This window comes from Symphalangus syndactylus, chromosome X, assembly GCF_028878055.3.
Source record: "Symphalangus syndactylus isolate Jambi chromosome X, NHGRI_mSymSyn1-v2.1_pri, whole genome shotgun sequence".
NCBI classification, from domain to species: Eukaryota; Metazoa; Chordata; class Mammalia; order Primates; family Hylobatidae; genus Symphalangus; species Symphalangus syndactylus.
The window spans coordinates 18,027,570-18,042,013 of NC_072447.2; the positions used below are offsets into that span (position 1 = coordinate 18,027,570).

The 14,444-nt window shown below is 51.3% G+C and overlaps 1 protein-coding gene across 1 annotated transcript in view; it reads left to right on the forward strand.

Moving 5' to 3' along the window:
* Positions 1–14,444, forward strand: part of LOC129475033 (granulocyte-macrophage colony-stimulating factor receptor subunit alpha) — a 44,507-nt gene that overhangs the window by 18,163 nt on the left and 11,900 nt on the right. The window contains exons 5-9 of the mRNA XM_055266865.2: positions 1,756–1,879; positions 1,997–2,126; positions 3,289–3,461; positions 6,623–6,756; positions 8,267–8,296. Of these exons, the coding sequence (XP_055122840.1) occupies positions 1,756–1,879; positions 1,997–2,126; positions 3,289–3,461; positions 6,623–6,756; positions 8,267–8,296 (591 nt within the window). The remainder of the gene's footprint in view (positions 1–1,755; positions 1,880–1,996; positions 2,127–3,288; positions 3,462–6,622; positions 6,757–8,266; positions 8,297–14,444) is intronic.

Here is a 14,444-nt window from a genome sequence, read left to right on the forward strand (position 1 = left end):
AGAATTACTCGAACTCGGGAGGCGGAGGTTGTGGTGAGCCGAGATGGCGCTATTGCACTCCAGCCTGGGCAACAAGAGCAAAAGTCTGTCTCAAAAAATAATAATAATAAATCAAATTAAATAAAAGCGAGAGGGTCACGGACACAAACAACACAAGTGTGGTATTTGGAGAAATGTCAGAGCCACAATCTCAGGGGGACTGGGAAAGTGCTGTTGGCTCATGTCTGCAATGTGTACCGGAGACTGATTCCCTGAGGCAGAGCCTATTTTACCGTATTTTAGCCCAAGAGCGTATTTTACCCCAAGATGACAGAAATCCTGGCAAATGCAGTTGGATGTGTACCTGGGTCTGTGGTGGAAGAAGGACGGAGAAAACTAAAGTGTCAGTGACTTTGTCACTGTGTCACCATCCTGGTCCCCGAAGGGATTAAGGTCAGGGTTTTTGGAACACAGGAGACAGAGACAGAAGAGCTGGGAGAGGGGAGGGAAGGAGGGAGAAACACAGAGAAAGAGAGAATAGAAGAGGAGGGAGAGGAAGAGAAATATAGATGATCGATAGATAGGTGATAGGTGATTTATTGATAGGTGATAATAGATGATTGGGAGATTGATAATCAATTCTATAGATAGATGTTACACAGATGGATAGGTGGTCTTGCTATGTTACCCCAGATGACATACATTTTTTTTTGTTTTGAGATGGAGTTTCACTCTTGTTCCCCAGGCTGGAATGCACTGGTGTGATCTTGGCTCACTGCAACCTCCACCTCCCAGGTTCAAGCGAGTCTCCTGCCTCAGCCTCCCGAGTAACTGGGATTACAGGCGCCTGCCACCATGCACGGCTACTTTTTGTATTTTTAGTAGAGACGGGGTTTCACCATGTTGGTCAGGCTGGTCTCGAACTCCTGACCTCGTGATCTGCCCCCCCCCCCCCCCCATTGGCCTCCCAAAGTGCTGGCATTACAGGTGTGAGCCACCGTGTCCGACCTTTTTTGGGATGGAGTCTCGTCTGTTGCCCAGGCTGGAGTGCAGTGGCGTGATCTCAGCTCACTGCAAACTCTGGCTCCCAGGTTCAAGAGATGTCCTGCCTCAGCCTACCGAGTAGCTGGGATTACAGGCGCCCACCACCACACCTGGCTAAGTTTTGTATTTTTAGTAGAGACAGGGTTTCACCATGTTGGCCGGGCTGGTCTCAAACTCCAGACCTTAAGTGATCCACCCGCCTCGGCCTCCCAAAGTGCTGGGATTACAGGTGTGAGCCACTGCACCTGGCCTCTAGTCTGATACTTTCAGCACTGCTAGAGTATCAGATTGAGTTTTCACCTGCAAGCTGGTATTTGGCGTATCCACTCAGAGTCGTCAGAGGAAGCATAGGGAGATGATTTCACAAAGGGAGGCAGCCGTGTGTCGCCAAATCCAGGTAAAAACCAATACCATGGCCGGGCGTGGTGGCTCATGCCTGTAATCCCAGCACTTTGGGAGGGCGAGGCCGGTGGCTCACCTGAGGTCAGGAGTTTGAGACCAGCCTGGCCAACATGCTGAAACCTTGTCTCTACTACAAATACACAAATTAGCTGGGTGTGGTGGCAGGTGTCTGTAATCTGAGCTACTCGGGAGGCTGAGGCAGGAGAATCACTTGAACCTGGGAGGCGGAGGTTGCAGTGAGCCGAGATTGCGCCAATGCCCTCCAGCCTGAAGAGTGTAGGAGACAGACGGTTGTTTCCTAATCGGCTCTGTCTGGTTGCAACTCTTCAGCTCAGTAACAACGAATGTTCGTGCACATTTCGTGAAATTTGTCTACATGAAGGAGTCACATTTGAGGTTCACGTGAATACCAGTCAAAGAGGATTTCAGCAAAAACTGCTTTATCCAAACTCAGGTAAGCAAGACAGCTCAGGGATCCGTTTACAGCACTACCCACCAGCATCCCACCAGCAGCAGAGTACATCCCGTTGAACTTCAGAGTGAAAATTGTTTTGTTTCTGCCTCTTCCCAGGAAGGGAGGGTACCGCTGCTCAGAATTTCTCCTGTTTCATCTACAATGTGGATTTCATGAACTGTACCTGGGCAAGGGGTCCGACGGCCCCCCGTGACGTCCAGTATTTTTTGTACATACAAAACTCAAAGTAAGTGTTCACCTCATGTGAAGAATTAAGAGGAATGCAGGGATGGGAGAAAAATCACGCTGGTTTTTTTTTTTTCTTTTTCTTAAGACATGGTCTTGCTCTGTTGCCCAGGCTGGAGTGCAATGGCACCATCTCGGCTCACTGCAACCTCTAACTTCTGGGTTCAAGCAATTTTCCTGCCTCAGCTTCCCAGGTAGCTGGGATTACAGGCGCCCGCCACCACATCCAGCTAAATTTTGTATTTTTAGTAGAGACAGCGTTTTGTCATGTTGCCCAGGTTGGTCTCAAACTCCTGACCTGAAGTGATCTGCCTGCCTTGGCCTCCCAAAGTGCTGGAATTACAGGCATGAGCCACCACACCAGGCTCCATATATTTATTTAGAGACAGAGTCTTGCTCTGTCACCCAGGCTGGAGTGTAGCAATGTGATCTCAGCTCCCTGCAACCTGTGCCTCCCTCCCGGGTTCAAGCGATTCTCCTGCGTCAGCCTCCTGAGTAGCTGAGACTACAGGTGCACTCCATCACACCCATCTAATTTTTGTATTTTTAGTAGAGACGGGGTTTCACCATGCTGGCCAGGCTGGTCTCAAACTCTTGACCTCAAGTGATCCGCTCGCCTTGGCCTCCCAAAGTGCTGGGATTATAGGCGTGAGCCACCGCACTGGGCCTGTTTATTTTTGTTTGTTTTGTGTCGTTTTGTTTTGTGTTTTTCTGTTTTTCAGTTTTGTTTTGTTTTGTGTTTTTGTATTTTCCTTTTGTGTTTTTGTTTTTTTTGTTTCATGTTTTTGTTGTTTTGTGTTTTTGTGGTTTTGTTTTATGTTTTTGTGTTTTGTGTTTGTTTTTGTTTTGTGTTTGTGTTTTTACTTTTGTTTTTGTTTTGGTTTGTGTTTTTTTGTTTCGTGTTTTTGTGTTTTTGTTTTTTGTGTTTTTTTGTTTTTGTGTTTTTGTTTTGTTTTGTGTTTTTTGGTTGTGTTTTTGTGTTTTGTGTTTTGTTTTGTGTTTTTGTTTTGTGTTTTGTGTTGTGTTTTTGTTTTGTTTTGTGTTTTGTGTTTTTGTGTTTTGTGTTGTGTTTTTGTTTTGTTTTGTGTTTTTGTGTTTTGTGTTGTGTTTTGTGTTTTGTTTTGTTTTCCTGATTGCTCTCTGAACACTTTCTAATCTTTCAGGAGAAAGAGGGAGATCCGGTGTCCTTATTACATACAAGACGCGGGAACCCATGTGGGATGTCACCTGGATAACCTGTCAGGATTAACGTCTCGCAATTACTTTCTGGTTAACGGAACTAGCCGAGAAATTGGCATCCAATTCTTCGATTCACTTTTGGACACAAAGAAAATAGGTGAGAATAACACATATGATTTTCCTATTGTTTATAGGTGAAATGGAATTTGCCTTAAAATCTGTGTAACTGAGGCCAGGTGTGGTGGCTCACACCTGTAATTCCAGCACTTTGGGAGGCCGAGGCAGGCCAATCACCTGAGATCGGGTGTTCGAGACCAGCCTGACCAACATGGAGAAACCCCATCTCTACTAAAAATACAAAAATTAGCCAGGCATGGTGGCACGTGCCTGTAATCCCAGCTACTCGGGAGGCTGAGGAGAATCACTTGAACCTAGGAGGTGGATGTTGCAGTGAGGTGAGATTGTGCCACTGCACTCCAGCTTGAGTGACAGAGCAAGACTCTGTCTCAAAAACAAACAAAAATTTGTGTAATTTTGGTGCTGTAACAAATTAGAACTGAGCTGATTTAACTTTCCTTTTTTTGAGATACAGTCTCACTCTGTTGCCCAGGCTGGAATGCAGTGGTGCAATCAGCTCACTGCAACCTCTGCCTCCCAGGTTCAAGCGATTCTCCTGTCTCATCCTAGTAGCTTGGATTACAGGTGCCCACCACCATGCCCAGCTAATTTTTGTATTTTTAGTAGAGACGGTGTTTCACCATCTTGGCTGGGCTGGCCTCAGTATCCCAAAGTGCTGGGATTACAGGTGTCAGCCAATGCCCCTGACCTCCCTCTTTCTCTCCTTCCTTCTTTCCTTCCTTCCTGCCTTTCTGCCTTCTTCCCTTCTTTCTTTCTTTCCTTCCTTCCTTCCCTCCCTCCCTTCCTTCCTTCCCTTTCTTCCCTCCCTCTCTCCCTTCCTTCCTTCCCTCCTTCCTTCCTTCTTCCCTCCCTCCTTCCTTCCCTCCCTCTCTCCCTCCCTTCTTCCTCTCCTTCCTTCACCTTCACTCCTTTCCTCCTTCCTTCCTCTTTTTGTTCATTTCTTCCTCACCAACATCTCTTCATGTCCCAGTGCCCCACTCCTGGCTGGCCTCTTGGAGCCAACCCCATATGCCCACACACTGTCCTCTTCCCAAGCCCGTGGACTCCTTCATCCCGTTGGACCTTCCCAGCCCTTCAGGCTCAGGACTCTCACAGAAGTGTGATTCCTGCCCACTGAGCCCATCCCCACCTCCCACCCTGGACCCCCTGCCCCACTGGGTATCTCTCCTGTACATGGTAGCTGCCCCACCTCCACTTGGACCCAGTGTAGACAGGAGGAGACCCTGCACCACCTCCACTTGGACCCAGTGTAGACAAAGAGGTGTCCCTACTCCACGTCCACCTGGACCCAGTGTAGACAGGAGGAGACCCTACACCATCTCCACCTGGACCCAGTGTAGACAAAGAGGTGTCCCTACTCCACATCCACCTGGACCCAGTGTAGACAAAGAGGTGTCCCTACTCCACATTTACCTGGACCCAGTGTAGACAGGAGGAGACACTGCCCCACCTCTACCTGGACCCAGTGTGAAGGGGGCCAGCCCCTCCACACCTGTGAGTATTTCTCGTCAGGTGGGATGAGACTGAGAGAAGAAATAAGACACAGAGACAAAGTATAGAGAAAGAACAGTGAGCCCAGGGGACCAGCGCTCAGCATACGGAGGACTGGCACCGGCACCAGTCTCTGAGTTCTCTCAGTATTTATTGATGACTATTTTCACGATCTCAGCAAGAGGAATGCGGCAGGAGGACAGGGTGATAGTGGGGAGAAGGTCAGTAGGAAAACATGTGAGCAAAGGAATCTGCGCCACAAATAAGTTCAAGGGAAGCTACTATGCCTGGATGTGCACGCAGGCCAGGTTTATGTTTCTCTCCGCCCAAACATCTCAGTGTAGTAAAGAGTAACAGAGCAGTATTGCCGCCAGCACATCTCGCCTCCAGCCACAAGGCGGTTTTCTCCTGTCAGAATAGAACGAATGTACGATCGAGTTTTACACGAGACATTCCATTCCCGGGGCAGGCAGGAGACGTAGGGCTTCCTCTTATCTCAACCGCGAGAGGACTTCCTCTTTCACTAATCCTCCTCAGCACAGAACCTTTATTGGTGTCGGGCTGGGGGTCACTCAGGTCTTTCCCTTTCCACGAGGCCATATCTCAGGCTGTCTCAGTTGGGGGAAACCTTGGACAATACCCAGGCTTTCTCGGGCAGAGGTCCCTGCGGCCTTCCGCAGTGCATTGTGTCCCAGGTTAATGGAGAATGGAGAATGGCGATGACTTTTACCAAGCACGCTGTCTGCAAACATATTGTTAACAAGGCACATCCTGCACAGCCCTAGATCCCTTAAACCCTGATTCCATACATGTTTCTGTGAGCACAAGGTTGGGGCTAAAGTTACAGATTAACAGCATCTCAAGGCAAAACAATGGTTCAAAATACAGATCAAAATGGTTTCTTACCTTCCTTTTCTACGTAGACACAGTAACAGTCTGATCTTTCTTTTTTTTTTTTTTTTTTGTTTGTTTTTCTGAGAGAGTCTCACTCTGTCGCCCACCCGGGCTGGAGTGCAGTGGCGCGTTCTTGGCTCACTGCAAGCTCCGCCTCCCGGGTTCACGCCATTCTCCTCCCTCAGCCTCCTGAGTAGCTGGGACTACAGGCTCCCACCACCACACCCGGCTAATTTTTTTGGATTTTTATTAGAGATGGGGTATCACTGTGTTAGCCAGGATGGTCTCTATCTCCTGACCTCGTGATCTGCCCACCTCGGCCTCCCAAAGTGCTGGGATTACAGGCATGAGCCACCGTGCCCAGCCCCCTGATCTCTCTTTCTTTTCCCTACACAGAGTAGACAAAGAGGTGTCCCTACTCCACGTTTACCTGGACCCAGGGTAGACAGGAGGAGACCCTGCCCCACCTCCACCTGGATGCAGTGTAGACAAAGAGGTGTCTCTACTCCATATCCACCTGGACCCAGTGTATAGACAAAGAGGTGTTCCTACTCCACGTCCACCTGGACCCAGTGTAGACAAAGAGGTGTCCCTAGTCCACATCCATCTGGACCCAGTGTAGACAGGAGGAGACCCTGCCCCATCTCCACCTGGACGCAGTGTAGTCAAAGAGGTGTCTCTACTCCACCTCCACCTGGACCCAGTGTAGACAGGAGACCCTGCCCCACCTCCACCTGGACCCAGTGTAGACAGGACCTCTCAGGTTCAGGGTTGTGTCCTGCGCCCTCATTACAGAACGATTCAACCCTCCCGGCAATGTCACTGTACATTGCAACACGACGCACTGCCTCATACGGTGGAAACAGCCCAGGACCTATCAGAAGCTGTCGTACCTGGACTTTCAGTACCAGCTGGCCGTCCACAGAAAGGTCGGTGAGAGCTCCCCGGGGCTGGGCACCAGGAGGGAGGCGTACGTGACACGCCCGCAGAGGAGCCTGGGAATCCCGGGGAAGTGGCCTGGGGGAAGGATGGGTGGGTGGTGAGCGGTGACTCTGGGGTGAACGCACTTCGGGTAGCAGAGGAAGAGGTGAAGGGTCTGTGGCTTGTGAAGCCACCTTGAAGGAGGTGGCAGGGAGGATGGACAAGGATGATCCTGCAACCATGGAACCAGGAAGTGGACCGGGAGGTGTGGGGGACGATACCACAGGCCAGGGAGAGCCTCTGCTCCACCTCCAGCTGGACGCAGTGTAGACAGAAGGAGACCCTGCCCCATGTCTACCTGGACCCAGTGTAGATAGGAGACCCCACCCCACCTCCATCTACACCCAGTGTAGACAGAAGGAGACTCTGCCCCATGTCTACCTGGACCCAGTGTAGATAGGAGACCCCACCCCACCTCCACCTCCACCCAGTGTAGACAGAAGGAGACTCTGCCCCATGTCTACCTGGACCCAGTGTAGATAGGAGACCCCACCCCACCTCCACCTCCACCCAGTGTAGACAGAAGGAGACTCTGCCCCATGTCTACCTGGACCCAGTGTAGATAGGAGACCCCACCCCACCTCCACCTCCACCCAGTGTAGACAGAAGGAGACTCTGCCCCATGTCTACCTGGACCCAGTGTAGATAGGAGGAGACCCCACCCCACCTCCACCTCCACCCAGTGTAGACAGAAGGAGACTCTGCCCCATGTCTACCTGGACCCAGTGTAGATAGGAGGAGACCCCACCCCACCTCCACCTACACCCAGTGTAGACAGGAGGAGACCCTGCCTCACCTCCACCTACACCCAGTGTAGACAGGAGGAGACCCCGCCCCACCTCCACCTACACCCAGTGTAGACAGGAGGAGACCCCGCCCCACCTCCACCTACACCCAGTGTAGACAGGAGGAGACCCCGCCCCACCTCCACCTACACCCAGTGTAGACAGGAGGAGACCCCACCCCACCTCCACCTACACCCAGTGTAGACAGGAGGAGACCCCACCCCACCTCCACCTATACCCAGTGTAGACAGGAGGAGACCCCACCCCACCTCCACCTACACCCAGTGTAGACAGGAGGAGACCCTGCCCCACCTCCACCTACACCCAGTGTAGACAAGAGGAGATCTTGTCCCACAACCACCTGGACCCAGTGTAGACAAGGAGAGCCTGCTCCATATCTGCCTGGACGACAGGAGAATACCCTGCCCCAAGGCCAGTGGGCCCTTTCTGGATGGGTCACAGGAAGATATCTGGCCAGGAAGAATTCCGTGTTGGCAGCTCCTCATCCTACCTGTCTTGTAGATTCGGGGTTTGTGGAGGGAGACCTGCCCGCCGCTCCTCAGGGACTCTTTCCCATTCGGTGTCCACACCAGGGGAGACACTGTGTGAACCATCTAAAGGGTTTTAGAAATGGGAACAGTGAGCCTTGTATTATGTTTTGTTTTGTTTCTAGAATACCCAGCCTGGCACGGAAAACCTACTGGTAAGTGAAACCACAGACCCTACTGACGACCCTCAGTGTAAACCTACAGTCCCCTATCACCAGACCTAGTGTAACCCTACAGTCCCCTATCACCACACCTAGTGTAACCCTACAGTCCCCTATCACCAGACCTAGTGTAATCCTACAGTCCCCTATTCACCACACCTAGTGTAACCCTACAGTCCCCTATCACCAGACCTAGTGTAACCCTACAGTCCCCTATCACCACACCTAGTGTAACCCTACAGTCCCCTATCACCAGACCTAGTGTAACCCTACAGTCCCCTATCACCAGACCTAGTGTAACCCTACAGTCCCCTATTCACCACACCTAGTGTAACCCTACAGTCCCCTATCACCACACCTAGTGTAAACCTACAGTCCCCTATCACCAGACCTAGTGTAACCCTACAGTCCCCTATCACCACACCTAGTGTAACCCTACAGTCCCCTATTCACCACACCTAGTGTAACCCTACAGTCCCCTATTCACCAGACCTAGTGTAACCCTACAGTCCCCTATCACCACACCTAGTGTAACCCTACAGTCCCCTATTCACCAGACCTAGTGTAACCCTACAGTCCCCTATCACCAGACCTAGTGTAACCCTACAGTCCCCTATCACCACACCTAGTGTAACCCTACAGTCCCCTATCACCAGACCTAGTGTAACCCTACAGTCCCCTATCACCACACCTAGTGTAACCCTACAGTCCCCTATCACGAGACCTAGTGTAACCCTACAGTCCCCTATCACCACACCTAGTGTAACCCTACAGTCCCCTATCACGAGACCTAGTGTAACCCTACAGTCCCCTATCACCACACCTAGTGTAACCCTACAGTCCCCTATCACGAGACCTAGTGTAACCCTACAGTCCCCTATCACCACACCTAGTGTAATCCTACAGTCCCCTATCACCGCACCTAGTGTAACCCTACAGTCCCCTATCACCACACCTAGTGTAATCCTACAGTCCCCTATCACCACACCTAGTGTAACCCTACAGTCCCCTATCACCACACCTAGTGTAACCCTACAGTCCCCTATCACCACACCTAGTGTAACCCTACAGTCCCCTATCACCAGACCTAGTGTAACCCTACAGTCCCCTATCACCACACCTAGTGTAACCCTACAGTCCCCTATCACCACACCTAGTGTAACCCTACAGTCCCCTGTCACCACACCTAGTGTAACCCTACAGTCCCCTATCACCAGACCTAGTGTAACCCTACAGTCCCCTATCACCACACCTAGTGTAACCCTACAGTCCCCTATCACGAGACCTAGTGTAACCCTACAGTCCCCTATCACCACACCTAGTGTAACCCTACAGTCCCCTATCACCACACCTAGTGTAACCCTACAGTCCCCTATCACCACACCTAGTGTAACCCTACAGTCCCCTATCACCACACCTAGTGTAACCCTACAGTCCCCTATCACCACACCTAGTGTAACCCTACAGTCCCCTATCACCACACCTAGTGTAACCCTACAGTCCCCTATCACGAGACCTAGTGTAACCCTACAGTCCCCTATCACCACACCTAGTGTAATCCTACAGTCCCCTATCACGAGACCTAGTGTAACCCTGCAGTCCCCTATCACCACACCTAGTGTAACCCTACAGTCCCCTATCACGAGACCTAGTGTAACCCTACAGTCCCCTATCACCACACCTAGTGTAACCCTACAGTCCCCTATCACGAGACCTAGTGTAACCCTACAGTCCCCTATCACCACACCTAGTGTAACCCTACAGTCCCCTATCACCACACCTAGTGTAACCCTACAGTCCCCTACTCACCAGACCTAGTGTAACCCTGCAGTCCCCTATCACCACACCTAGTGTAATCCTACAGTCCCCTATCACCACACCTAGTGTAACCCTACAGTCCCCTGTCACCACACCTAGTGTAACCCTACAGTCCCCTATCACCAGACCTAGTGTAACCCTACAGTCCCCTATCACCACACCTAGTGTAACCCTACAGTCCCCTATCACCACACCTAGTGTAACCCTACAGTCCCCTATCACCACACCTAGTGTAACCCTACAGTCCCCTATCACCACACCTAGTGTAACCCTACAGTCCCCTATCACCACACCTAGTGTAACCCTACAGTCCCCTATCACCACACCTAGTGTAACCCTACAGTCCCCTATCACCACACCTAGTGTAACCCTACAGTCCCCTATCACCACACCTAGTGTAACCCTACAGTCCCCTATCACGAGACCTAGTGTAACCCTACAGTCCCCTATCACCACACCTAGTGTAATCCTACAGTCCCCTATCACCACACCTAGTGTAACCCTACAGTCCCCTACTCACCAGACCTAGTGTAACCCTGCAGTCCCCTATCACCACACCTAGTGTAATCCTACAGTCCCCTATCACCACACCTAGTGTAACCCTACAGTCCCCTGTCACCACACCTAGTATAACCCTACAGTCCCCTATCACCAGACCTAGTGTAACCCTACAGTCCCCTATCACCACACCTAGTGTAACCCTACAGTCCCCTATCACCACACCTAGTGTAACCCTACAGTCCCCTATCACCACACCTAGTGTAACCCTACAGTCCCCTATCACCACACCTAGTGTAACCCTACAGTCCCCTATCACCACACCTAGTGTAACCCTACAGTCCCCTATCACCACACCTAGTGTAACCCTACAGTCCCCTATCACCACACCTAGTGTAACCCTACAGTCCCCTATCACCACACCTAGTGTAACCCTACAGTCCCCTATCACCACACCTAGTGTAACCCTACAGTCCCCTATCACCACACCTAGTGTAACCCTACAGTCCCCTATCACGAGACCTAGTGTAACCCTACAGTCCCCTATCACCACACCTAGTGTAACCCTACAGTCCCCTACTCACCAGACCTAGTGTAACCCTACAGTCCCCTATCACCACACCTAGTGTAATCCTACAGTCCCCTATCACCACACCTAGTGTAACCCTACAGTCCCCTGTCACCACACCTAGTGTAACCCTACAGTCCCCTATCACCAGACCTAGTGTAACCCTACAGTCCCCTATCACCACACCTAGTGTAACCCTACAGTCCCCTATCACCACACCTAGTGTAACCCTACAGTCCCCTATCACCACACCTAGTGTAACCCTACAGTCCCCTATCACGAGACCTAGTGTAACCCTACAGTCCCCTATCACCACACCTAGTGTAACCCTACAGTCCCCTATCACGAGACCTAGTGTAACCCTACAGTCCCCTATCACCACACCTAGTGTAACCCTACAGTCCCCTATCACCACACCTAGTGTAACCCTACAGTCCCCTATCACCACACCTAGTGTAACCCTACAGTCCCCTATCACCACACCTAGTGTAACCCTACAGTCCCCTATCACCACACCTAGTGTAACCCTACAGTCCCCTATCACCACACCTAGTGTAACCCTACAGTCCCCTATCACGAGACCTAGTGTAACCCTACAGTCCCCTATCACCACACCTAGTGTAACCCTACAGTCCCCTATCACCACACCTAGTGTAACCCTACAGTCCCCTATCACCACACCTAGTGTAACCCTACAGTCCCCTATCACCACACCTAGTGTAACCCTACAGTCCCCTGTCACCACACCTAGTGTAACCCTACAGTCCCCTATCACCACACCTAGTGTAACCCTACAGTCCCCTACTCACCAGACCTAGTGTAACCCTGCAGTCCCCTATCACCACACCTAGTGTAATCCTACAGTCCCCTATCACCACACCTAGTGTAACCCTACAGTCCCCTGTCACCACACCTAGTATAACCCTACAGTCCCCTATCACCAGACCTAGTGTAACCCTACAGTCCCCTATCACCACACCTAGTGTAACCCTACAGTCCCCTATCACCACACCTAGTGTAACCCTACAGTCCCCTATCACCACACCTAGTGTAACCCTACAGTCCCCTATCACCACACCTAGTGTAACCCTACAGTCCCCTATCACCACACCTAGTGTAACCCTACAGTCCCCTATCACCACACCTAGTGTAACCCTACAGTCCCCTATCACCACACCTAGTGTAACCCTACAGTCCCCTATCACCACACCTAGTGTAACCCTACAGTCCCCTATCACCACACCTAGTGTAACCCTACAGTCCCCTATCACCACACCTAGTGTAACCCTACAGTCCCCTATCACGAGACCTAGTGTAACCCTACAGTCCCCTATCACCACACCTAGTGTAACCCTACAGTCCCCTACTCACCAGACCTAGTGTAACCCTACAGTCCCCTATCACCACACCTAGTGTAATCCTACAGTCCCCTATCACCACACCTAGTGTAACCCTACAGTCCCCTGTCACCACACCTAGTGTAACCCTACAGTCCCCTATCACCAGACCTAGTGTAACCCTACAGTCCCCTATCACCACACCTAGTGTAACCCTACAGTCCCCTATCACCACACCTAGTGTAACCCTACAGTCCCCTATCACCACACCTAGTGTAACCCTACAGTCCCCTATCACGAGACCTAGTGTAACCCTACAGTCCCCTATCACCACACCTAGTGTAACCCTACAGTCCCCTATCACGAGACCTAGTGTAACCCTACAGTCCCCTATCACCACACCTAGTGTAACCCTACAGTCCCCTATCACCACACCTAGTGTAACCCTACAGTCCCCTATCACCACACCTAGTGTAACCCTACAGTCCCCTATCACCACACCTAGTGTAACCCTACAGTCCCCTATCACCACACCTAGTGTAACCCTACAGTCCCCTATCACCACACCTAGTGTAACCCTACAGTCCCCTATCACGAGACCTAGTGTAACCCTACAGTCCCCTATCACCACACCTAGTGTAACCCTACAGTCCCCTATCACCACACCTAGTGTAACCCTACAGTCCCCTATCACCACACCTAGTGTAACCCTACAGTCCCCTATCACCACACCTAGTGTAACCCTACAGTCCCCTATCACCACACCTAGTGTAACCCTACAGTCCCCTATCACCACACCTAGTGTAACCCTACAGTCCCCTATCACCACACCTAGTGTAACCCTACAGTCCCCTATCACGAGACCTAGTGTAACCCTACAGTCCCCTATCACCACACCTAGTGTAACCCTAGAGTCCCCTATCACCACACCTAGTGTAACCCTACAGTCCCCTATCACCACACCTAGTGTAACCCTACAGTCCCCTATCACCACACCTAGTGTAACCCTACAGTCCCCTATCACCACACCTAGTGTAACCCTACAGTCCCCTGTCACCACACCTAGTGTAACCCTACAGTCCCCTATCACCACACCTAGTGTAACCCTACAGTCACCTATCACCAGACCTAGTGTAACCCTACAGTCCCCTATCACCACACCTAGTGTAACCCTACAGTCCCCTATCACCACACCTAGTGTAACCCTACAGTCACCTATCACCAGACCTAGTGTAACCCTACAGTCCCCTATCACCACACCTAGTGTAACCCTACAGTCCCCTGTCACCACACCTAGTGTAACCCTACAGTCCCCTATCACCACACCTAGTGTAATCCTACAGTCCCCTATCACCACACCTAGTGTAACCCTACAGTCCCCTATCACCACACCTAGTGTAACCCTACAGTCCCCTATCACGAGACCTAGTGTAACCCTACAGTCCACTTAGTCACGACCCCCAGAGTAACCCTATAGTCCCCTACTCACGACCCCTACAGTTCCCTACTCATGACCCCTAGCATAACCATACAGTCCCCTACCCATGAGCCCTGGCATAACCCTACAATCCCCTACTCACGACCTCTATAGTTCCCTACTCATGACCCCTAGCATAACTGTACAGTCCCCTACCCATGACCCCTGGCGTAACCCTACAGTTCCCTGTTCACCACCCTGGCAGAACCCTACAGTCCCCTACTCACGACCCCTACAGTCTCCTAGTCATGACCCCTGGAGTAACCCTACAGTCCCCTACCCACGACCCATGTCTGCCTGGACCCAGGGTAGACAGGAGGAGACCCTGCCCCACCTCCACCTAGACCCAGTGTAGAGCCGGCCCTACGTCTACCTGGATCCAGTGTAGACGGGAGAATACTCTGCCCCACATACAGTTCAACCACTCACAACCCTAGCATCACC